Source organism: Mirounga angustirostris, unplaced genomic scaffold (assembly GCF_029215605.1).
Source record: "Mirounga angustirostris isolate CCGP_5_RB_7025 unplaced genomic scaffold, mMirAng1.0.hap1 SCAF_12, whole genome shotgun sequence".
Taxonomy (NCBI): Eukaryota; Metazoa; Chordata; class Mammalia; order Carnivora; family Phocidae; genus Mirounga; species Mirounga angustirostris.
The window spans coordinates 53,955,490-53,981,396 of record NW_026991720.1 but is presented as its reverse complement, the minus strand read 5'-3'; the positions used below and the strand labels follow the sequence as shown (position 1 = coordinate 53,981,396).

Here is a 25,907-nt window from a genome sequence, read left to right as displayed (position 1 = left end):
CAAAGTAGAATAACATCAGAAATCAAAAACAGAGTGACACCTGGCTGGCTCAGTTGATAGAGCATGCAACTCTTGATTGCAGAGTTGTAGGTTCAAGCCCCATGTTGGGTGTATAGATTAGTTAAAAATAAAATCATTTATAAAAAAAGAAAAAGAAAAGAAATCAAGAACAGAAAGTGGCCTGGATATCTTGAAATATGTGGAAGCTAAGCAACTCCCTTCTAAATAATGTATGGATCAAAGAAGAAATCAAAGGAGAAATTAAAAAGTATTTTGGACTGAATGAAAATGAAACCAAACATAATCAAAGTATATCCTGTGATCCAGGAATTGTACTACTAGGTATTTACCCAAAGAGTACAAAAATACTAATTCAAAGGGATACATGCACCAGATGTTTATAGCAGCATTATCTAAAATAGCCAGATTAAGGAAACAGCCCAAGTGTCCATCAGCTGAAGAATGGATAAAGAAAATGTGGTAAATATATACAATAGACTATTACTCAGCCATAAAAAAGAATGAAATCTTACCATTTGCAATGACATGGATGGAGCTAGAGAGTATTATGCTAATGATTTAATATCATTGAGATGTCAGTTCTCCCCAAGCTGATCTATAGGTTCAAATCAGAGAAAGACAAATACTGTATGATTTCACTCATATGTGGAATTTAAGATACAAAACAAACAAGCAAAGGGAAAAAAAAGAGAGAGAGAGAAGCAAACCAAGAAACAGACTCTTAACTATAGAGAACAAATTGATGGTTACCAGGGAGGCGATGGGGGGGGGGTGTGGATTAAATAGGTGATGGGGATTAAGGAGTGCACTTGTCATGATGAGCACCAGGTGATGTATGGAAGTGTTGAAACACTATATTGTACACCTGAAACTAATATTACACTGCATGTTAACCAACTGGAATTTAAATTAAAACTTTAAAAAAATAACTCATTTTAAAAAAATATATGAGATGAGACTTAAAGTAGTATTGAGAAAGAAATTTATACAACTAAACACCTATATTTTATAAAAAGGAAAGACCTCAAATTAATAGTTACCCCTTAAGAGACTAGAAGGAAGAAAATCATAATAAAGAAAAAAAATTAATGAAATCCAAAGCTGGTTCTTTGAGAGTATCAATGAACTGAAAAACCACTGGACTGACTGAACAAGTTAAGAAAAAAGACACAAATTACCAATATCAAGAATGAGAGTGGTGACATCATTACAGGTTCTACAGATATTAAAAGAATAATAAGATAATCTTATGAAAACATTTAAGCAAATAAATCCTACAATTCAGATGCAATGGACAAATTCTTTGAAAGGCACCAACTACCAAAGCCCACTCAAGAATAAATTAATTAAAAAAGAATAAATTAATAGCTTGAATAATCTTACATCTGTTAAAAGGAAATTGAATTTGTAGTGAAAACATTTTCCTTAAAGAAAACTTCAGGTCCAGTTGGCTTAACTGGTGAATTATACCGAACAGAAAATTGAAGAGGAAGGAGCTCCTATTCTATGAGACCAACATTACTCTGGTATCACAATTAGCAAAGATGTTACAAGGAAACAAAATTATAGATAAATATCCAATAATGAACATAGATGGAAAAATTCTTAACAAAATTTTAGTAAATCTAATGAACACTATATAAAAAAAATTAATACATCATCACCAAGTAGGATTTATCTAAGAAGTACAAGTTTGGTTTAACATTAAGAAATTGATGTAATTCCTCTTATTAAAAAAATTAAAAGAAAAAACTAATCATCTCAATCAATGCAGAAAATTCATTTGACAAAATGCATTGTCTATTCCTGATAACTCTCAGCAAACTAGGGATTGAAAGAAATTGTCTCAACCTGATAAAGGGCAACAACAAAAGATCTACAGCTAATATCATTCTCAATGGTGAAAGACTAAGATCAAGAACAAGGCAAGGATGTACACTTCCCACCACTTTTAATCAACATTGTGCCAAGTTCCAGCCTGTGCAATAAGGCCAGAAAATAAAAACAATCCAGATAGGAAAGAAAGATATAAAAATGTCTTTATTCAGAGATAACATGATTATTTATGTAAACAGCCCTATGGAATGCACCCCAAAAAAGGTACTAAAACAGGTAATTGAGCTTATTACAAGGTTGCAGAATACATGATCAATATATAAAAATAAAAAATAGGAATTGAAATTTTAAAAATAAAGTCATATACAGTAGTATCAAAAATATGAAATCCTTGGGGATAAATTTGATAAAAATTATAAGATCCACACACTGAAATATATAAAATATCACAAAGAAAAATGAAAGGAGAGCTAAATGAGGAATATACCATGTATATCAAGAGTAAGAATGAATAAGAAGATTCAATATCATTGAGATGTCAGTTCTCCCCAAGCTGATCTACAGGTTCAAGGCAATACCAATCAATATTTCAGCAGGCTTTTTTGTAAAATTTGACAAACTATTTCTAAATGGAAAATCAAAAGGAAAAAATAAGCAAAACAACTTTGAAAAAGAACAAAGTTGGAAGATTTGTACTACCTAATTTCAATTCTTGGTATACAGCTATAGTAATCAAAATAAAGTGCCACTAGTACCAAAATAAACAAATAGATCAAATAGACCCACACATATGTGGTTAATTGTATTTAGATAAAAGTCCAAAGGCAATTCAATAGTGAATGTATGGTCTTTTCAAGAAATGATGCTATACCGCTATACAACTATATACAAAATAATCATCCTCAATCCATACCTCAGATCACAGATAAAAATTAACTCAAAATGGATTACGGACCTTGCTATAAAACTTAAAGTTAGAAAACTTCCATAAGAAAATCCAGTAGAAAGTCTTTGTGACTTTGAATTTAGCAAAGATTTCCTAGATACAACACCAAAAGCACAATTCACAAAAGAGAAAAAAATTACAAATTAGACTTCACCAAAATCAAGATTTTTTTAGGTTTCTGAAATAAATCCACTACATATGTTTACAAGAGCAAGGAGAAATCATTATCGTATTATTTATCCTCTGATCATCATGACTGCTACCTCCCCATTCACCCTCCACGCATCCCAGAAAGAGCTGACAGATACCAGAATAGTTACTTGCCTTTTGCTTTCTCTGTATAAAACCTGAGATTTTTGCATAATATAATCCTTCTTCTATAATAATACCGAGTTAAACTTAATTCTAAAAATAATCCGATGGGTGCCTGAGTGGCTCAATTGGTTAAGCGGCTGCCTTCAGCTCAGGTCATGATCCCAGGGTCCTGGGATTGAGCCCCACATCGGGCTCCCTACTCCATGGGGAGTCTGCTTCTCCCTCTCCCCCGCTTGTACTCTCCCCTGCTTGTGCTCTTCTCTCTCTCTCTCTCTCAAATAAATAAAATATTTTAAAAAATAATATGAGATGATAGGAGCTGATATCATCCCCCTTGGAAAGATGAAGAAACTGAGGCTTGGTGACTTACAGTAATATGCTCAGATACTGCAGAATTTTACTTGTGAATAGGAACCCCAAAACAAGTTTAAACTAAGATATTAGAAAAAATGTTTCTGAAAATAAGTCATGAAACTGGAAAACTTTCAAGCTTGAGATGCTAGTAAAATTTTTACTTTTGGTCTATGCTTAGTTCCTTTTGTCTTATCCTAGGGTATAATATTCCATCTAGGAATAGAGAAAATATGCCTATCATTTCTTCTGTGAGTATTAGCTGTCAGAATTTGTGAATTAATCTGTACTTTTTAAATGACAGTAACAGTGAAATACCAAAAGGATAAATTGCACAAATAGTCACTTTGGGGTAAGATTTACATGTCGAGGACATCAAGTCATGTGGGTGGTGAAATTTTTCTAAGAAATATTCTACTTTTACTCTGCCACTTATTATATTTGATACTTTACATTACAAATCTGTTTAAAATTGGCTAACTTCTCTAGGTTCCATTATGCTCTCAAACTGGGGTTTTAACCAAAGTATTTTTATTCATAGACAAGTCTTCCTGAAGTTTCTCTGTTTAAAATTTTTAAATTAATCAAGTCTGAATGGCTTTCTGTGGTTCTGGGGACATTGGCTGCTGTTCTAAATGGAACTGTTCATCCAGTATTTTCCATCATCTTTGCAAAAATCATAACTGTAAGTAAAGCTAATTTAATTTGCTAATATTTTTAACAATTTTAAACAAAATATAGCCTGAGAGAACAAACCTGTTGTACTTTGACCCAGCAATGGGGAAATTGGGACTTGCAGTGGGTCACCCATAGTGTAGGATCCATGATAGGAAGGTTAACTAACATTCTCAGGGGATAAGCCAGCCTCTATTGTGAAGTCTTGGCTGGGCCTTGTTGACTGGGCAATCAGTAAAGAAATTACTTTGTTTTCTAATTTTGACTCCAGTGCTGTATCAGCATTCCAAAGCACCGAAGCAATAAAATAGACAAATACAACTACTCTTCTCTCAACTAGTCCAAACAATGGCCGTTTTTTATTACCAGCCAGCTCAAGGAGAGGAAATAACAAGAGCTTGGGATTGTGCCAAGGGACTCAGGAGAGTTGATGGATTCAAGAACACAGTCACGTTAAGTCTTCAGTCTCCCAGATTTGCACAGCTACGTTTTGTCAACATAGATGCCAATATATGTATAATTACTAATTTTAGGAACAATTTCTAGGGACATGTATAAAGGTCTCACATTGCAGGTAGTACTTTAAATAGAAGAATATTAAGAAACCTAAGTTATTAGCAATTATTAGAAATAGTAACTCAAACTGGTGATTTCTTTGAAAATATACTGTGATAATAATAGCAGATAGAAGACTCATTGTCTGATCTCATATTTACATAGCTTAAGTGAGAAATTTGACAGCAAGTCATTTTTTATCATGTGTAATGAATGTAGTGGATAGAATGGTGGTACACTTCTTTTCCCCAAAAATGTATATATAATCTTATTCTTATGTTGAAATCCATTCAAAATTCCTGATAGACATTTCAGTTTTTTCTCTTTCTTTTAGATTTTCTTCCAATCACCTGATAAAAAAATCTATTCCTTTTCAGATGTTTGAAAATAATGATAAAACCAAATTAAAGCATGATGCTGAGATATATTCCATGATATTTGTCATTTTGGGTGTTATTTGCTTTGTCAGTTATTTCATTCAGGTAAGCTTTTAATGGATTAAACAATCTTGAACATGATTATTTTTTATGTCATCCTCTCTGAGTTAAAAATAATAATATAATAAATAAAATATAAATAAGTAAATGTAGTGACTAAATGTTACAGAGAAATAGAAAAGAGAATTAAGAATAAAACAGATTTTCTTTTTGTTTTCCAGGGATTATTTTATGGCAGAGCAGGGGAAATTTTAACCATGAGATTAAGACATTTGGCATTTAAAGCCATGTTATATCAGGTCAGTGTTCAGTTGATTTTTTATTATTTTATTTAAAATGTATTTTTAAATATTCCAACTTAGTTTTTCAAGTCAATTTCTTGACACAATCTTTCCTTTGATCCCTTAAAAGCATGCTTTTTGTGTTCTAAGCAGCATCTAATATCAGAGTGCTTACAGTATATTTTTCTAATAGGAGCAAGTTCAAAATTGTTGTTTGAAAATAGAAAACAGGATTCCTTTCTCCTTGTCTTTATCTTGACAAATCTTTTTTTAAAATGTATAATGTAGTGTTTTAGGATCAGATTGAAAGGTCATATAAAACCTGAGAAGAATTAAGAGCTACAATATCTCAGGGAACATATTTTAAAAGGAGGAGTTAATTCCTCTAGTTCTCATCCATGTGCATAGCTTAAGTTTTTTCACTCCATGCTTCTGAAAGCAGCCAATCTGTCTGTCCTCATCAGAAAAGTTCTGAATTGAGGCAGGTTGGCCTGCCATACACAGATGATCAATCCCACCTGTGAAATAACTAAAACTAGGTAGATCAAGTAGTAATCTTGAGAAGTGAATCTTGGGGGCAAGTGGCAGGAATGTCTGAGATCTGCACTTCTAAAATTCTTTCAGGAGACTGCTGTGTATTGGGTTCCCTGAAAGCTAATATTCATTTGGAGCCCTTCACCATACTTTCTGTCACCAAAGCTCCCTGTGCAGGAGGAAATAGCTTCCTGCCAAGGTCATTTCTTTTCAGAAATAGAATTACTGGCCCTCCAGCTGAGTCGTCAAAGCCAGTTTTTACATCTTGTGACGTTTAGCAATAGTGCTCTGAGGGCTGCCTAGTAACAAAAGTACTTGGCCTTCTAAGAAGCCCCTGCCGGATCATGTGAGCATTGTGGAACCCAAAGATGAGATACTGCCCACCACTCCCATCTCGGAACAGAAGGGTGGGGAAGCCAGGGCCGCCTGCTATGCCGCAGTCAGTACCCACAGCATAACAGGTTCTCTTTGGCAGCTGGATCTGGAGACTGGATTTTAATCTGTAAAGACCTTTAATAAAATCTTTGAGAAAGAAAGAAAAAAAAAAATTCCTAGGCCTTTTTGCTTTTGGGGAACTACAAGCTACAAAATTCAGTAAAGCAAGTGCAAGTTTTCTCATAGCAACTTGATGCTCTGAAGCAGCTGGGGCCTGACATTCTCTGCTCAAAAGTCTGTCAGAGATCATTGGAGATTCTCCTTAATCCAGAAAAACAAAAATATACTTGAGGGATCATAAAACCATTTAATGCCTGCACGACTCACTCAAGTTAAAGTTATACTTTAATTTTGGGCGCCTGGGTGGCTCAGTTGGTTAAGCAACTGCCTTCGGCTCAGGTCATGATCCTGGAGTCCCGGGATCGAGTCCCACATCGGGCTCCCTGCTCAGCGGGGAGTCTGCTTCTCCCTCTGACCCTCCCCCTTCTCATGCTCTCTCTCTCTCATTCTCTCAAATAAATAAATAAAATCTTTAAAAAAAAAAAAAAGTTATACTTTAATTTTGTTTTTTATTTATGAACACTTCATGTCCTTTCCTCAAATATTTGATGGAATTAGGTGGGATTTTAATTAACTAATACTATATTTCACACTTATTGACAATTTCTGCTCATTTTTGTTTTTCCACATTCAAGGAAATTTATTTTTTTCAATTTCCAGGAATTTTTGACAGTGTACCCTGAATGTCTGAATGTTTTGAACAAAAGAATATATGTAACTTTTCCAAATACTGCTTTGAACTTCGTCTCTAGAGGTTCATAGTGTGCTTTTGGTGGAGTCTCAAGTCCAGAAGCCAGTTTAACCAGTGGTTACTGTTAATCCAATATCCTGAAGGTTAATACTAGACATTAATGCTCTGCCTACCATTAGCTATGTGAATAGCTGGGCAGTAACATTCTTGGATAAAGTAGCTTCTGCCCATAAGAATGCCCCAATTTATAAACCAGAAACTCTGATCCTTCAAAAAACACACACGTTCAAAGACACACACAGAAACTCTGAGCTATTCAGCAGATGTTATTAAATTTGCCCATAAATTCAACTCAGTCCCTTTCAGCTCATTGTTTGTTTTTCCTCTTCATGCTTTAGCATTCTTTTTGCCTCTTATCTTTGCTTTTTCAAATTGGGGAAAAAGAAGAGTAAGATATTGGGCCTTTTCTTTATAAATACCTTCCCAGTTTCAATTTTGTCTATATTAAGGGACTCCTAATGTGTACTTTTGCCTAACTCTTATTACCTGGTTTTTGTCCTAAGACTTTTTAAGGCTTAAAAAGCATCCTGAGACTTGCACTGTTTTTTATAACTATTTTGAAACCTCGTTTGAGGTAGAGGTATTTATGGAATCAGGTGTGGTCTTTTTGTATGTATAAAACCTGTATTTTATTTGATTACTTGACATCCTTCCAATTGAAAAGAATGTTCTAAGTGTTGCTGACTTCAATGGTTGTAAATAATTCATTGCTCAAAGCTAAATTTATATTCTTAATGATAAATATTGACCTAAAGATCTGTTGGATTTCTGAACAGATATGTATTTTTGCCTATTTCTCTTTAAATTAGATTGGCTAGGGCTTCTTTGGGGGTCTCTAAATCATGAGATGATAGAATTAATGGTGATCACTAAGGGATCTCAAAAAGATACTTCCAAAAGGATTTGACATAACAAGTCCTGAAGCAAGAGAAACAGGTAATGAGACTCAACTATAATGCTTCAGTTAAATGGGAGGTAGAACATGATGGTTGATTAAAAACTCTGGCATCTGGTTGCCTGAGTTCAAATCCTGGCCTCAGCACTTGCCAGCTATGTGGCCTTGAGCAAGTTATTTAATCCCTCAGTACCTTGGCTTCCTCATTTATAAAATATGGATAGTCATAATATCTACCTCATATAGTTATGATGATTAATTGAGAAAATACATACCAACTATGTATGCATCATAATGTTATTGTATTTTTTTTACTTCTAGTATAATTATTGAATTATAGGGAAAAAATGGATTTACTAGTCTCAAAAAACCTGATAGTCTTACTTAACAATCATTTTACCATCAGGAAAAGAAAAAGCAAGCTAATTTTTACTCAACACCAGCTATGTTCCAGAAACTCTAAGTGTTTTAGCATATATTGCCTACGCTGGAATACAGTCCCTAGAGTACACATTGCTGACTTGTTGGAAAGTAATCTTGGACATCTTGTTGATTGAACACAGATAATGACTAAGACTCGTCACATATATAGCCTATGCCTAGTGTGTTATACAAGTTACTCTAGAATCAAGAATGTAATATTCCATAATAAATTAACCTTTCTAGATTTTTACTTTATAGTGTATCTAAAATTTCTTTGTGCATTCCATGCCATGTTGAAATATAGAAATAATTAGAAAATGTAAAGTTTATCTTAATTTTTTTGAGTATACAATAAAAAAAAACAGGTAATGTCTTCCAGTTCAAGAATGCTATAGTTATTATCATTGCTGATGTGTGTTCACAGTATGTTAGGCTCTTGAATTGTGTTTTCAAAATGATGATTGGTAGTGCAAATTGTGATCTCTATAGGATGCCCTTTGGGTAGCTTGGATCCTTAACTCTTTGGAACACCTTTCCAATGCAGGGGCTTTCAGAGTAGTGCTGTCATACTGAGGTTGTACCCACCCTCACTGTTTCCATATTCCTCCACAGGAGCTTTCTTCTCACATAACTGTGTGATGAATGCACAGCCCTTGCTCTGTTATGCTTCTGTTTACTTAGTTGGCAGAAACATGTAACCTGGGTGTCAGGGCCCTGGCTGAGTTGTAAGTCAACAATTCTTTTACTCTTCACTTACTAAAAATAAGTCATTTTTCAGAGACAGGCTCCACATGATTTTAATCCACAAGAGATATAAGTGGTTTGAGTGAGTGGGAGGAAACATTCAATAGCTAATAAAAGGAAATCAAAATTCCTCAGGCTGAGAAGTGCTAAGAAGTGCTATATCTCTATTTGCTGTTGAAAATAAAATTGGCTATAACATTATCCTTTTTTTGCTTATATTTTTGACCTATCTCCTTCAGATGACATGATTCTTGGCCACAGGGGTTTTACATTGGCCTTTTTGCATCCTTAGCCTCTCACAATGACCAGTGCTTATAAGATCTAGGGAGTAATATGAAGTGTCAGGGAACATCTTGCCTATGTGGGTCTTAAAAAGAAGGAGATAGACTTTATCATTAATCAGTTTAGACAAAGGTTTGGAAAATTTTTTTTTTAATTTCAAGTTTTTATTTAAATTCTAGTTAACATATATGGTAAAATTGGCTTCAGGTGTAGAATTTAGTGATTAATCACTTACAACAGCCAGTGCTGATCACAAGTGCCCTCCCCAATACCCGTCACCCATTTAGCCCATCCCCCATCCTCCATCAACCCTTGGTTTGTTCTCTATATATAGTTAAAAGTCTCTTACAGTTTGCTTCCCTCTCTCTTTTTTTCCCCTCGCCCTACATTTATATGTTTTGTTTCTTAAATTCCATATGAGTGAAATCATATGGTATTTGTCTTTCTCTGACTTACTTCACTTAGTATAATACGCTGTAGCTCCATCCCCGCCATTGCAAATGGCAATATTTCATTCTTTTTGATGGCTGAGTAATATTCCATTGTATATATATACCACATCTTCTTTATCAGTTCATCTGTTGATGGACATTTGGGCTCTTTCCATAATTTGCTATTGTTGATAATGCTGCTATAAACATCAGGGTGCATGTGCCCCTTACAATCAGTACTTTTGTGTTCTTTGGATAAATACCTAGTAGTGTAATTGCTGGGTCATAGGGTAATTCTATTTTTAACTTTTTGAGGAACCTCCATAATGTTTTTCACAGTGGCATTCCCACCAACAGTGTAAGAGGGTTCCCCTTTCTCCACATCCTCGCCAACATCTGCTGTCTCCTTTGTTGTTATTTTAGCCATTCCGACAGGTGTGAGGTGGTATCTTATTGTGGTTTTGATTTGCATTTCCCTGATAATGAGTGATGTTGAGCATCTTTTCATGTGTCTGTTAGCCATCTGTATGTCTTCTTTGGAAAAAATGTCTGTTAGTGTCTTCTGCCCATTTCTTGACTGCATTATTTATTTTCAGGGTGTTGAGTTTGATAAATTTGTGATAGATTTTGGATACTAACCCTTTATCAGATATGTCATTTGCAAATATCTTCTCCCATTCCATAGGTTGTCTTTTAGTTTTGTTGATTGTTTCCTTCTCTGTGCAGAAGCTGAAGTCCCAATCATTCATTTTTGCTTTTGTTTCCCTTGTCTCCAGAGAAGTGTCTAGTAAGAAATTGCTACAGTCAGTGTCAAAGAGGTTGCTGCCTGTGTTCTTCTCTAAGATTTTGATGGTTTCCTGTCTCACATTTAGGCCTTTCATCCATTTTGAATTTATTTTTGTATATGGAGTAAGAAAGTGTTTCAATTTCGTTCTTCTGCATGTCGCTGTCCAGTTTTTCCAACACCATTTGTTGAAGAAACTTCTTTCCATTGGATATTCTTTTCTGCTTTGTCGAAGATTATTAGTTGACCATATGGTTGCAGGTCCATTTCTGGATTTTCTATTCTGTCCCACTGATCTATGTGTCTCTTTCTGTGCCAGTACCATATTGTCTTGTAATACAGCTTTAAGTCCGGAATTGTGATGCCTCCAGCTTTGCTTTTATTTTTCAAGGTTGCTCTGGCTATTTGGGGTCTTTTGTGGTTCCATACAAATTTTAGAATTATTTGTTCCTGGTCTATGAAAAATGCTGGTGGTATTTTGATAGAGATTGCATTAAATGTATAGATTGCTTTGGATAATACAGACATTTTAGCAGTATTTGTTTTTGTTTGGAAATATTTCTAAATTATTTTGTGCATTAACTTTTTTAATAGTCTGCTCTTCACAAATTACTTGTGGAGTAAAATTACAACTTCCTTGATGGTTCAAAATGACCATTTTTTATGTTGATTATTGTACAATATTGTAGCATTGGTGATGGTTCCAAGCTATTGGGCTTACATTCTTCATTTTGTATCTAAGTATGAATCTTTGTGAAGTAAGAAACAGAAGTCATTTGATCCATAGTATTTATAAGAACTAAATACCTGTGAGTGAGGGGGCAAGTAAATGCCTTCTGATTTATTACAACAGAATCACAAGTCAGAAAAGAATCTTTTTGATAACCATATGTTTCTTTTGTTTTGTTTTGTTCTTTTCATAACCACATGTTAATTCTCCTTTTTCTCTAGGATATTTCCTGGTTTGATGATAAGGAAAACAGCACAGGAGCCTTGACAACAATATTAGCTATAGATATAGCACAAATCCAAGGAGTATGTATATTGCTTTCTTGGGTTTTTTTTTTTTTTTTGCTTTTATTCTTAAATGATGTATGTATGTAGTGTGTATGTGTGCACATACACGTATCTATACATATTTGTAAGCTATACTAAGATGACCCTCATCCTTAAGGAGACCAGGTAAGTCTCAGGGCTAACTGGGAGCTCTCAATGAAAGGAAGACTTTCAGTTCTGGATATTTTTAACAACAAGAAAAAAAGATATTACTGAATCACTACATTGTATACCTGAAATTAATGTAACCTTATATGTCAAATATATAGTCACATAAAAAATAATAAAAAGGGGGGGGAAAAGATTTGGCACATATAAGAGGATAACCAGAGGACTAAAGAAGATACCAAGAATGAGTTAAAGAGCTAAGAATTGAATAGTAAGATAAGAAAACGTAGCCAAATGAAAACATACACATAATTTAGAAGTTTTAATAAAAGAAGAAAGTGTAGTTTTTCCTTCCAAGGATAGATTTGTCTTACCACAAAATAGAACAAGTTGGTTACATTTGTGAATATCCCAAGCAGCCATAATGGCTTGCAAAACTAATTTTATGATGTAGAAGAAGCTCAAGGGGAAAAGTGGCATCATCTTCATTTCTTCCTGGAACTCCTTTTCATTATTTGGAAGGCAAGGTTCTAAATTTATTAGACAGAATTTAAATTTTAAAATAGGGCTGAGAAGATCAATTTTACTGGCATAAGTGGGAAAAAATGATGGATAAAATTTCACTTAATAGTCAAGTAATGAGCATAGCATTAATCTTCCATAGCACAATAGAATTATCTGAATGACAATTTCTGTGTTTAGGAATGACAAGGTTCACTCCCTTAGGGAAAAATATCCCTATAATTCCAGTTGAATCCCCATTCCATAAAATTTGCTACTTTTTTTTTATGTTCAGTTAGCCAGCATATAATACATCATAAGTTTTTGATGTACTTTTTTCTTTACCATGCTGATATTTTTCTCTTACTACCTATCATTCAAATTTTTTAAAATTCCAGTGAAATAGGCATTCCTACTAGCAGCTATGTTAGACATCTATGACATCTTCTCTTTTATCAAGTATTTACTTCAGCCAAAAAAACAAATTAAAACTGAAAGACCAACATTACTCTCCTTACATTCATTAGTTGTTTTTAACAAATAGTGTTGTCTATCATTGAGAAAAATTAATGAAAATATTTGTCAGCCTGATTACTTACAAGCATCTGGCTAATACCATTTGATCACTGGAAAGTTTCTTGTTGCAATTTGTAATTGTTGGTCTCATATTAATTTCTGGGCAAGTCAGGTCATTTTCATTGAATGAAAAGTAATAGCTAAAAATTAAATGGTTGAAATACTGATGGGAGATTTTAAAGCTGTCGAATTTCAAAAGCAAGACAAGCAAAGAAGTTTTCCAAAAGTGAGACTATGTCTACTGGCATGTAATTCACATAAACCCTTGCTTTGCAATATAAAGGCAGATTCATATCTAACTTGAATGAATGCTCTTTCTACTGAAGGAAGAATTATTTACAAATCCTATTTATCCGCTATTTATTTTCTCACAAAAACACACTAGAGATGAATTAAGAAATAATAATTTGGGGTCATATTTCCTATCTTTTCAACTTAAGACATATTCCATCTCAATTTCTTCATCATGCAATTTCAGTTAAATTTTATTTTATCAAATGTATTAGGGTAAATGTTCATAAAATAGCTCCCTAATAATAATAAATATTACTTTGAAACCTAAAAATTACTTTGAAACTTTGAAACCTTTACTAATGGCCAAAAAATATACACCCTTAGCCGTTTTTAGAAACTGTGGTACTTTGAGAGTCATGAGAAAAACATGTTAGTGAAATAAAGTCATAGAACAACATGATTCCTGAAATACTTGATTGAATACAACCAATTTAACTGATATTATTTGAGCCCAAAGTAATGGCTTATTGCCATACATTTGTCAACAGACTATTTTCTATGTAATATATAGTGTTATTAAGGGTACAAAGCCATTTTAGATTCTTTGGAAAACTAGGTTCCACAAAACTATAAAGTATTATTTCTGTATATTCTAGCAACCCCTTTTCATCACCCAAAAGTGATACCTCATTTTTGTCCACAAGAAAGTGTGTTATTCTTGCCATAATGTACACTTGATATATACCACTGACAGATACAATGTTGGTTCCAAGAATTCTTCTCATCAGAACTATAATTATATTGTCCCAAGAAATCATAAAAATTTCATTTAATTCCAAGAGCCAGATAAATTGATTGGATTCTAGCCAGAGCTAAGATATCATTATTTGGACAGGGGTGACCTCATTTCCTGATGGAACTTTTTGACATGGGAAGTGTATAAAACAGTTTGATATTACTTGTGATTCAAACAATGTTAGTCATCATCAAAATGACTCTACCACAGTATAAGGTTGGCATATAATTGCTGTTTTGCCTTACCATTTTAATTCATTAAGAAACATTATCAAGGGGCGCCTGGGTGGCTCAGTCGTTAAGCGTCTGCCTTTGGCTCAGGTCATGATCCCAGTGTCCTGGGATCGAGCCCCGCATCAGGCTCCCTGCTCTGCGGGGAGCCTGCTTCTCCTTCTCCCCTCCCCCTGCTTGTGTTCCCTCTCTACTCTGTCTCTCTCTGTCAAATAAATGAATAAAATCTTTAAAAAAAAAAAAAAGAAACATTATCAAGTCTAAGCAAAAGCTAATATCCAGAGTGATAGTGGTTAAAGCTGATTCTTTTTGTAAAGGAAAATTTTAGTCTCAGCCCTGAACTCAGAATATTGCAGTGAAACTATCACTACTAAACCCTCAAACTGTTGTGTGGTAAGACAAGTCAAGATATTCAGCTTCCAATTTTGACAGAAATAGAAATAAAGATGGTTAAATCTATAAGACCAAATGAACTTCATCATTGACCATACTGGTCCAATAATGTGTGATAAATTATTTTCCACAAAATACTTGTTGATAAGTAATACAGGGAATAGACCAAGGCTCTAAACATCTTACATTTTCACAAACTTTGTAGATTTGTCCAAGTAAGCCTTTTTTTCTACTCCACAAATATTTTTATCACCATTAGTTATAATATATCTTAGCAGATTCCACTTCAGGTTATACTGACTTCCTTTTCATTTAACTTCTTAGAAAATATTATCACCTATAGTTGATCCACACAAACCATTTAGAGCAGCAAATTTTTCAGTCACTTCAGACTCAGCATTGGCTCCTCAAAAACCAGCAACTGAGCAGTATCAGTAACATATGTCAATCCATCAAGAGCCAGGGAAAACTATTCAAAAAAATATACCTGGTTTTTGATTAACTGTTGGTGATGCTGCAGTGTTGTCAACTTTTTGAGCAACTGTTCTCACCTAAGGGCTAATCGTCTGATACAGGTTTATGCTAGCTGAACACATTTCTTCCACTGCTGCAGTTAAACAAATGATTTAGTTAACTCACTCTTCGTAAATGATTTTCTTTGCTTAGCTAATGAATGAGCCACTCAGAAACTTACTTTGGTTTCAGCTTCATCTTCACTTTTTAGTTTTATGAAGAAATTCTACTAAAATGAGATATTCCATTTTAAATTTTCTGAGTCTTCTGAATGTTGCTTTCCTGTAAATTAAGAATACTGTGATGAGTGCTTAGTCTGGAAATGTTGACATATTTTGTCTATTTGGTAGTACTATAGAGTGTCATAATAAACACAACACTGTGGCATCTGATCAGAAAAAGTAATCCACAGTCCACTATGCCTTAAAAGCAGGACATTCAAGGTCTACTTTTCTCTTCCTTTCTTATTTCTAGATGATGGATATACAATGGTAGTTTTTAAAACTAAGATAAAATGTCATAGTACAGCAATTCATGTGGCACTAAACATGCTGTCAAATTATAATTGCATCACAGATTTGTAGCACACTGAGAAGCAGTACAAAGTGAGGACAGTAGCACATATGGTTACTCTAGCAACTACTCAACTCTATCATTATAATTCTAAGACAGCCACTCACAATAGGTAAAAAAAGGGGCATGACTATGCTCCAGTCAAAACCTTATGGACACTTAAATTTGCATTTGTAAAATTTTGATGTGGGTCTTCTTTATATGTTCCTTATCTCTTAACTTTTTGAATATATGTTATCCAGTGGTAACTTTTATTGTCATTATCTACTAAGTCTAACATTTGTGTCAGTTCTGGGTCAGTTTCAGTTGATTGATTTTTATGCCATCATGGGTCCTGTTTTGCTTTTTTATAATATATCTAGTAAATTTTGACTTGATGTCACACATTGAGAATATAACATTTTTGGGTGCTGGATATTTTTGTATTTCTATAAATGTTCTTGTTTTGTTCTGGGATTCAGTTAAATTACCTGGGAAGAGTTCAATCCTTTGCGTCTTAATTTTAAGGTTTGTTAGGCAGGATTAGAGCCTACTACTGAGGAAAGACCCTTATATACTCTACCCAATGCCCTGAGGGCATGAGGGCATGAGGTTTTCCAGTCTGGCAGGTGTGACTGAGCACTATTCCCAGCCCTCACACAAGATTCTCAGTTGATATTCAAAGAGGACCCTCTGCAGATATCCAGATTTCTCTTTCTGCGTGCCTCTCTCTTGTCTGGTGTTCTGTGCTGTGAACTCTAGGTTCCTTAGCTGGCCCAGATTCTCAGTTTTGTCTACTTAATTTAGGGAGTCTGTTGGGCTCTGTCTCAGTTTGCTCACCCTACACTCCAGCCTGGACGCTCTTTCAAGGGCCAAACTGGAGCAGTCATTGGGCTCACCTTGTTTGTTTCCCATCTCTGCCCTTGTTTCATATGACAGGATAAATCCATTTCTTGTTATCCCAGAAGCAGAAATCTTATCATATGGAATTTTATTTTATTTCTACAATTGCATTCTGAGTTTTCTTCCTTTTTTTTTCTTATACTAACCATTCCTCTTTGTACACTATAATTGTCTTATGAAATTTGTATTCTCAGGGTGCTCAGGTGGCACAGTTTGTTAAGCAGCCAACTTTTGGTTTCAGCTCAGGTTGTGATCTCAGGGTTGTGAAACTGAGCCCAGCATTGGGCTCCCTGCTCAGCAGGGAGTCTGCTTGATACTCTCTCCCTCTCACTCCACCGCATCCCCCTCCCGCTCTCTCTCTATAAAATAATCTTTAAAAAAAAAAAAAGTTGTATTATCTGCATTTAGCAAATTGCCATAGACATAGTAATAACCCATAAATTGTTATCTAAATAATTATTTAATCATGACTTTCTGCTCTTAATTTCCAAGAAAAACTTGTATCTTCGTGCATGTTGCCAAAGAATCTAAGGAAGTTTAAATTTCCTGTGATTCCAAGGCATCTGGGTGGCTGGGTCTTAAGGTTAAGCGTCTGTCTTTGGCTCAGGTAATGATCCCAGGGTCTTGGGATCAAGCCCTACATTGGGCTCCTTACTCAGTAGGGAGCCTGCTTCTCCCTTTGCCTGCCACTCCCCCTGCTTGTTCTCTCTCTCTCTCTCTCTCTCTGTCAAATAAATAAATAAAATCTTAAAAAAAAATTCCTGTGATTCTAATCCTAAATTCTTTCCAGAGGTACACTCTCCTCTAGGTCTTTAAGGCTATTTTCTGTTTTCCTTTAGTTCTTGTTGTATTTTTCAAAGCCAGATGTCTATTATTTTCTGTTAATTCTTCCTGGAACAGGAAAAATATATTTAGGTTCTTCTTATCCTACCACCATCACCAAAAGGCAGGGAGTGGGAGGAGAGGAACAAGTAAGTATATTCATTTGCTAGGGCTGCCATTATAAAGTACCACAGACTGGGCGGCTTATACAACAGTAATTTATTTCCTCGCAGTTCTGATTGTTTGAAGCCCAAGATCAAGGTGTCAGCAGGATTGGTTTCATTTGGGGTCCTCTGTGCTTGACTTATAGACAGCTATATTCTAGCTGTGTCCTCATATGGTCTTTCCCATGCATGAGCACATGTCTGCATTCAAATTTCCGTAACTTACATTGGAGCTCACACTCAAGACCTCATTTTAACTTAATTACCTCCTTAAAGACGTAATTTCCAAATATAGTGACATTCTGAGGAACCGGCAGTCAGGACCACAACATATGAATTTGGGGTTAAAGACACAACTCATCCCATAACATACAATATCATGTTTCTCCAGCATCATCCTTCAAATCTCAAGAGTCAGAGTGTAAGTCAGCATTAAGTAGCAAATGACAGTCCTGTTTCAGCCTCACAGGTCTTAGAATTAGTGTGTAATACCCTAAGATGCTTAAAATAGTTTACCTGTCTGTCTTAGTTTTATTTAATGGTTTGTTTGGTGTTTGTTGTTATTACTTGTTTTTACTTTTTTCGAATTTTCTTTTAGTGAGAAAGAGGGAAATAGCAGATTACCAAATGAGTCTTGAAGCTGAAGCCAGAAAAATATTTTAGGAAAAAGGCAGAGCCTTGGGGGACACAGGGCTTTTTATTGTTGTTGTTATTATTTTTAATTTTACTTATTTATTTGAGAGAGAGAATGTATGTGAGAGAGATCACAAGCAGGGGGGAAGGGTAAAGGGAGAAGCAGACTTCCCGCTGAGCAGGGAGCCCGATATGCAGGATTTGATCCCAGGACCCCAGGATCATGACCTTTGTCAAAGGCAGACGTTTAACGGACTGAGCCACCCAAGTGCGCTATTGTTGCTTTTTTAATGATGATACTAATTTGAGGGTACTTTAGTGAAATCTGATATAATCTTCTAGAGAAGCAATTTGATAATATCTATCAAGAATGTAAGAGTATATACCCTTTAACATATAACTCTAGTCTAGGTATTTAACATTAGGAAATAAAAGATGAGCATGAAGATTTTGCACAGAAATGCTCATTACATCTTTATTTTTTTTTTTTTTAAGATTTTATTTATTTGACAGAAAGAGACACAGCGAGAGAGGGAACAGAAGCAGGGGGAGTGGGAGAGGGAGAAGCAGGCTTCCCGCTGAGCAGGGAGCCCGATGCGGGGCTCGATCCCGGGACTCCAGGATCATGACCTGAGCCGAAGGCAGTCGCTTAACCAACTGAGCCACCCAGGCGCCCCCATCTTTATTTTTAATAATGAAAAGTTGGAAGCAATCTAAATTTTTTTTCTAAGATTTTATTTATTTATTTGACAGAGACACAGCGAGAGAGGGAACACAAGCAGGGGGAGTGCGAGAGGGAGAAGCAGGCTTCCCGCCGACATCGGGCTCGATCCCAGGACTCTGGGACCATGACCTGAGCCGAAGGCAGACACTTAACGACTGAGCCACACAGGCGCCCCCTAAATATTTTCTGAAGACTCTTTAATCACCCAGGTTAAAAGCTTGCAGTATAATGTAGAGGGATAAAAGCAGGATACAAAGCTACCTACACACAATAATCCTAACCTGTATGTGTATGTGTATTTGTCTGGAAGGATGTAAATGTTAACATTATCTAAACCTTTTCCAATGGTCATATTTTCAGGATCATAACAAATCTTTTAAAATGTGAATTGATATTGTTGTTGATTATAGCTATTTTTCTAGGTAAACGGAGTCTCGTTTTTTCATCTGAGCACTAAAGGAATTCAACATTTCAGTTTATTACTTATGTGTCCCACTGAAAGTTGATTCATAAGATATATAGTTCTCATAAAATAGTTATAAAGATATTTCTACTTATTTGGGATTCTTTTCAGAATTTCTTTTAAGTTACCTTATACCATGATGTTTCCAACTCCTTTTCAATATATCTTGATAATGCTCCTTTAAACCTCTGCTCAGTGAAACCAAATAAAATGCAGAAAATGGAATACAAGATACGATATCCAAAGTACATACCTTAATGAATAGTATCAATCATTCAATTCACTACTACGGTATAGTGACTAAGAGTGCCAGCCCCTCCATCAGTGTAGAAGAAAGGGGACTGTTGGGTTTTGGAGCCCACGTATGGTGAGTTGCTCCTCCATGTGTGCTGGCAGCCTGGTGTGGGAAAGCCAAGCCAGAGCAGAGGGAGAAGTGGGTCCATGCCGGGGAGAAGCAGGGGCCATGATATCAGATTGGTTACATACAGAGAGTTTGATCACATAAGTCAATTAAAGAAAATGGGAACGAAGTTTCTCACTGTTGCAGAAGGGGATAACAAATATAAGAAGGAGGAAAACTGAAAATAACTTCATGGCGCTGGATTATAATTGGAGGTATCGATGTGAATTCATGATTCATATAAATAGAGAAATACAGATTTCAGTTTGCGCCTGCATCTACACACACACACACACACACACACACACACACTCCCCAGTTCTGTCCACTGATGTGCTATTAATAATGAGCACAACTAACACCATATATTGGATTTCTAAATAACATTATCCACCAAAAGGAACCAGGACTCCTTAGAGAAATGATAGATTCCAGGGGTAGAGCCTGCAGACTCTTTTTGTGTCAGAAAGTAAGGACATATTCAGAGAATGATAAGGACATGTCAAAGGACAACATCCAACATAGATAGACAAAGCAGGGCACCTGGGTGGCTCAGTCCATTAAGCGTCTGTCTTCAACTTAGGTCATGATCCCAGAGTCCTGGGATCCAGCCCCGTACCGCATTGGGCTCCCTGCTCAGCAGGGAGCTTGCTTCTCCCTCTGCCGCTCCCCCTGCTTGTGTGCTCTCTCTCTCTCTCTCTCTCTCTGTCAAATAAATAATCTTTTAAAAAATAATTAAGGTAGACAAAGCATAATGACTCCTTAGTAGAGGACAGTTTTTAAAGTATGAGTATTATTTAATTTCTAAGTACAAGTTCAAGGTAAAAATGTAAGTATAAATCCTATAAAAGAAAGCCTGCCTTGTTTTGTAAGAAACTATAATAGGAATTCTTGTAAATTTAAAATTAATTGACTTTTTTTCCCCCAAAATCTGTCTTATTATAGGCAACAGGTTCAAGGGTTGGTGTCTTAACACAAAATGCAACTAACATGGGACTGTCAATTATCATTTCCTTCATATATGGATGGGAGATGACACTCTTGATTCTGAGTATTGCTCCAGTACTTGCTCTGACAGGAATGATTGAAACCACAGCTATGACTGGATTTGCCAACAAGGATAAGCAGGAACTTAAGCATGCTGGGAAGGTAAAATAAAGATTGTTACCATCATAACATTTTAAGAGGAAAACAATGAGAGTTCCCATTTTTACAGATGCTAACTTCCTTTCTTAGGTTATCTATAAAGTGGCGTATATGTATTGAAATGCATCAGACTAGTTTAGGATGGGGTGTAGATATGCTATAGTAATAGGATTTGTGATTTAGAGTGTAGGCTCTAGAGTCAAATTGGCTAAATCAGATTTCAGACTCCATCACTAACAAATGTGTGATATGAGCAAGTTATGTCAACCTTTCTGGACTTCAATTTCTTCCTCTGTAAGATGGGAATAATAATAATACCACTTGCAGATTTTTCTAAGTATTACACAAAACACTTAGCATTATTATATGCAAGACACTTAGAATAGTGTCTGAAAGACACACAGTAATGCCAGCCATATTACCATATCATGAGGGAAATGGCTAACATCATGAGCTACATTCTCCGATTGTTGAATAATTAAATTTTCTTAAACAATTTTAGTTATTTTATTTCTCAAAATGTAGAGGAAATAAAAGATACTGAATATAAGGCAATTTGCTGTTACTGATAGTGACTAAAATAAAGTTTTAGAAACAAGGACCATCTTTACACTGATCAAAATGAACAACATTTTAATTACTGGGAAAATGCTTCTCAGGAACAATCATATTTATAAAAATAATCATTGTATTGGAAGTTTAGGTGACATTAGTGTTGTAGTTTCATAACATCTAAGAATTGAAAGAAATGTCATTTGATCCAACCACTTACCCAAAGAAGAAATCCCTTGCACAACATCCCTGTCAAGTGTCCATCTTTTTCCAATCCTTTCTCCCCAGTGGCAAGCAGGGCATTACTTTCTCAGGCTGCCTACCCTTGAATAGCCTTTGGATGGTAGGCAGTTTTTGGTTGTGGTGTTTGTTTGTCTATTTGTTGGTGGCCTTCTACCCTTCTTGGCTTTCATCTCAGTAGAGGTCAAAAGCCTGTTTCTCATCGCAGCCTTTAGGAAACTACATCATGTAAATGCCAAGTCTTCTCTAAGTCATCCATACACAGGTCTTTAAGTTACTCCTCTCATTATATAGTTTCAAAGACTTTTATCACTTGGGTGAACACCCTCTGAATCTGAAAATGATTTTCGTACCAGTTATGGTCTATATCACAGTGACAATAACAGTTGGAAAATTATAAGTAGCATGAATATTCATGAATTGGGATGCCAAGCACATGACTCATTGAAATCTGGTTTGTGTGACCCTTGGACATTTCCACCTTCCTTGGACTAGATAAGGACCGTTGGAATGTCTGCTTGGGCAGTACAGACTGAACTATTTTAGCATATTTTGCCTCAGAGACAGTGAAAAGTTGTTTGGCCCTGCCTGTGGTGTAAATTATCACAACCTCCAAATTATTGGGGCCCTAATTAATTATATTTTACTCATCTTAATTTTTATATCATGAGCTTTAATTGTATATGTGTCCTTCAGTTTTTCCTTTTTGGATTATTTGAATAACCCCAGACTATACAATCAATAACTCTAATAAACAAACAGTCTGTGTCTTTCTCAGTAGCTTTTAATCTTTTTACCAAACACCAAAACTTAGAATAGGGACCAATAAAACATATTGGCCCTTCTTCAGTTGCATGTGTAGATTTGGACAAAGCATCAAATGTTTTACTTTTCAGGCTTAAAATAGCTGTATTAGTTTTTTGTTTTTTTACAGAAGACTATTTCCTTTCTTTTATTTTTTAAAGAAGTGGGTTTTTTTTTTTCCTTAAGATTTTATTTGCCAGAGTGATACAGAGCACAGCAGGGGGAGCGGCAGGCAGAGGGAGAAGCAGGCTCCCCGGTGAGCAGGGAGCCCGATGCGGGGCTCGATCCTAGGACCCTGGGATCATGACCCAAGTTGAAGGCAGTCGCTTAACCAACTGAGCCACCCAGGCATCCCAAGAAGATTATTTTCTAGGATTCTATAATGATATTACTCCTTTCTCCATTGTGAAAAATGATCACAAAGATTTTTTTGCTCATTTTTTCCCTCAAGCCTTCAGCATTTTTATCCATTTTTCTTGCATACTACAGTATATGTTACAAATGAACGTTACTTTGAACTTACTCTGAAATTAATGAGAATTTAGAACAACTCAAAGTCAAAATTGAGAGCAGAACCCCTGTGTCCTGCCCACCATCCAGAAATCTGGTTCTCTCCTATAACCCAGTTATTCTTTAAATAACACTGGGTGACCACCTAGGTCTTCCTCTGTCCCACAGTCTACTCTGCCATTATGGAAATAGAATGTGAAAGCAGGAAGTTTCTCTTTCAAGTCAACATGTGTTCTCATGTCCAACAAGTTATTCTAAGCCAAAAGTTTCCTCCATTTTGGTTCTCATGTGATTATTCCTTCTTTTCAAAAATTATAGAAATATGGAAGAATTGGGGCACCTGGGTGGCTCAGTCGGTTAAGTGGCCAACTCTTGATTTCAGCTCAGGTCATGATCTTAGGGTCCTGGGATTGAGTCCCAAGTTAGGCTCTGCACTCAGCAGGGAGTCTGCTTGAGGATTCTCTCTCCCCCTCCCTTTGCCCCGCCCCCTGCTCATGTGTGCTCTCTCTCTGTCTCCGAAAGAAAAAAAGAAAGCAAGAAAGAAGGAAAGAGAGAAAGAAAGAAAGAAAGAAAGAAAGAAAGAAAGAAAGAAAGAAAGAAAGAAAGGCATTAATTATATTTAAATTAAATACCTTTTTAAGTTTGCAGACATCAAAATGAGAAATGGCTGTAACTTATATAGCATTTAATAGCCTTACCCATATTACTTTACTGCAGTGTTCCTGAGGTTTTTTGGTTGGTATTTGCATTTTTGTGCCAGAATCAATTATTTGATTCTGTCTACTGTCTTCTTGAATTATCTCATGATTTCTTTGCATAATTACATATGAACAGAATGCTTATGTTTGATCTCTCTGCCTGTGGAACCAGTTTAAATCTTTTTATTTATTTATTATTTATTTATTTATTTGAAACAGAGAGAGAGAGCACAAGCAGGGAGGAGGCTCAGAGGCAGAGGGAGCAGCAGACTCCCTGCTGAGCAGGGAGCCTGATGTGGGGCTTGATCCCAGGACCCCAGGATCATGATCTGAGCTGAAGGCAGCCACTTAACTGACTGAGCCACCCAGGCGCCCCTGGAACCAGTTTTATAGAAATTCAGTGAAGACTCCAAGGAGACTGAATTTAGATCAGTGGACTAAATCTTTTCAAAATAAATTTTTCTTGAGCCTATTATCCTAAAATGTTATTTTCCTATCTTGTTTTGGGGAAAGAAAAAAAGAAGCTAAGAAAACTTGTCAGGAAAATTTATTGACTTAATGATACACTGAATATGCCCCCAGTATAAATGACTGGAAATCACAACCAGAGTTTATCCATTACTAATTTTATTTCTTTATTTTATTGTCCTATTTTATAAGATAGCAACTGAAGCTGTGGAAAATATTCGGACTATAGTGTCATTAACAAGAGAAAAAGCCTTTGAGCAAGCGTATGAGGAGACCCTTCAGATGCAACACAGGTGATTGTAGATTCAAACTGACTTCATTAACTATAGTTGTCCCTGTAAAGGCAGTCTTCCTGGATGACAACAGTGGTTTGCCTGCCAATTCATTTGCTCTGGAGTCTTTCCTAATAATGGTATATCATAATTTTTCATATGACTTCACCAAGAGGAGACGAGAAAAAGCAACTGAGAACAGGCACAGGTAGAATATTTTAGTCCTCCCATGTTGCTATGAACTACTACTAATTGCACATTTTTATTATTTTCCTGAAACAAAATTGAGGAAAATAACATATTCAAGAAAGAAAATAAGATTGCTCAGCCCTTTATACTGAATTTCTAAAATAGTTCACATTTTAAAATGAATGTATATATGACAAATGTTATCACTCCTTTTAATTTTAAACTAGTCCTCCTTATCACATTCACTTAGTGATACTATTTGTATTACTTTGTCAGAGAGACAGCTTTATACCCTTTTACACTCATGCTTGTGGTTGGTACCACCCTTTAATTTCCACTACTTATTGTGCTAGTGAAAGGTTATGATAGAAAATATTTCTAAATACTTCAAAACCAAATCTCTTTACCCCTTTCATTAGCTGTTCATTCACAGACCTTGTCCATTCATTTGAAAGTAGACAGAGGCAACTTTGTTACAATGAACTGTAGAATATAGAACTATAGAATCATTATATTGTGTTTTCTATATAATAATTCTCATTTTTAAAAACTCATATATTTTGTATATAACTTATATATCCCTTAAGTAACATGTCTAGTCTTCTGTATTCATTACTCTACATTTATTAAAATGAACTTGCTATACCTTATGCCCCATTACTTAGTAAATTTTGTGCATTTCAGAAATACCTTGAAGAAAGCACAGATCTTTGGAAGCTGTTATGCATTCAGCCATGCTTTTGTATATTTTGCCTATGCAGTGGGGTTTCGATTTGGAGCCTATTTAATTCAAGCTGGACGAGTGACCCCAGAGGGCATGTTCGTGTAAGTTGTGCAAATATTTAAATCCTGTAAATGGGTTATGTACTTAAATTAACCAGAAAGATGCCTACTTTGTACTTCATTGATCATTTAAATCACATATGTGGGAAATACATGCTAAGAAAGTTTTTAAATATTATTTTGTTATTTAATATCTCTAAGTGCAGTCTACCTGGTAAACTGATACTGATATAGTATCAGTAGTCCAAGTTAAACTCGCAGATGAATTTCTCCCTACTTCAGTTTACTAGAATGTGGGAATGTAGGGGCAAAACATGCCTTGTTGTCATCCATTCCTTCAAGAATTTGTAAGACTTCATGGAACTCCCAGGGTGGAGATGGCATTATCAAATAAGACTGTTCATTTGTGAGGTTGAGTTCT

At 35.5% G+C, this 25,907-nt stretch overlaps 1 protein-coding gene across 1 annotated transcript in view; it reads left to right on the top strand.

The window, feature by feature from the left end:
• The window catches only part of ABCB5 (ATP binding cassette subfamily B member 5), a 115,664-nt gene that overhangs the window by 66,485 nt on the left and 23,272 nt on the right, over nt 1–25,907 (top strand). Inside the window, exons 16-22 of the mRNA XM_045865130.2 lie at nt 4,011–4,154; nt 5,077–5,181; nt 5,358–5,435; nt 11,708–11,791; nt 20,770–20,973; nt 24,435–24,535; nt 25,388–25,528. Of these exons, the coding sequence (XP_045721086.1) occupies nt 4,011–4,154; nt 5,077–5,181; nt 5,358–5,435; nt 11,708–11,791; nt 20,770–20,973; nt 24,435–24,535; nt 25,388–25,528 (857 nt within the window). The remainder of the gene's footprint in view (nt 1–4,010; nt 4,155–5,076; nt 5,182–5,357; nt 5,436–11,707; nt 11,792–20,769; nt 20,974–24,434; nt 24,536–25,387; nt 25,529–25,907) is intronic.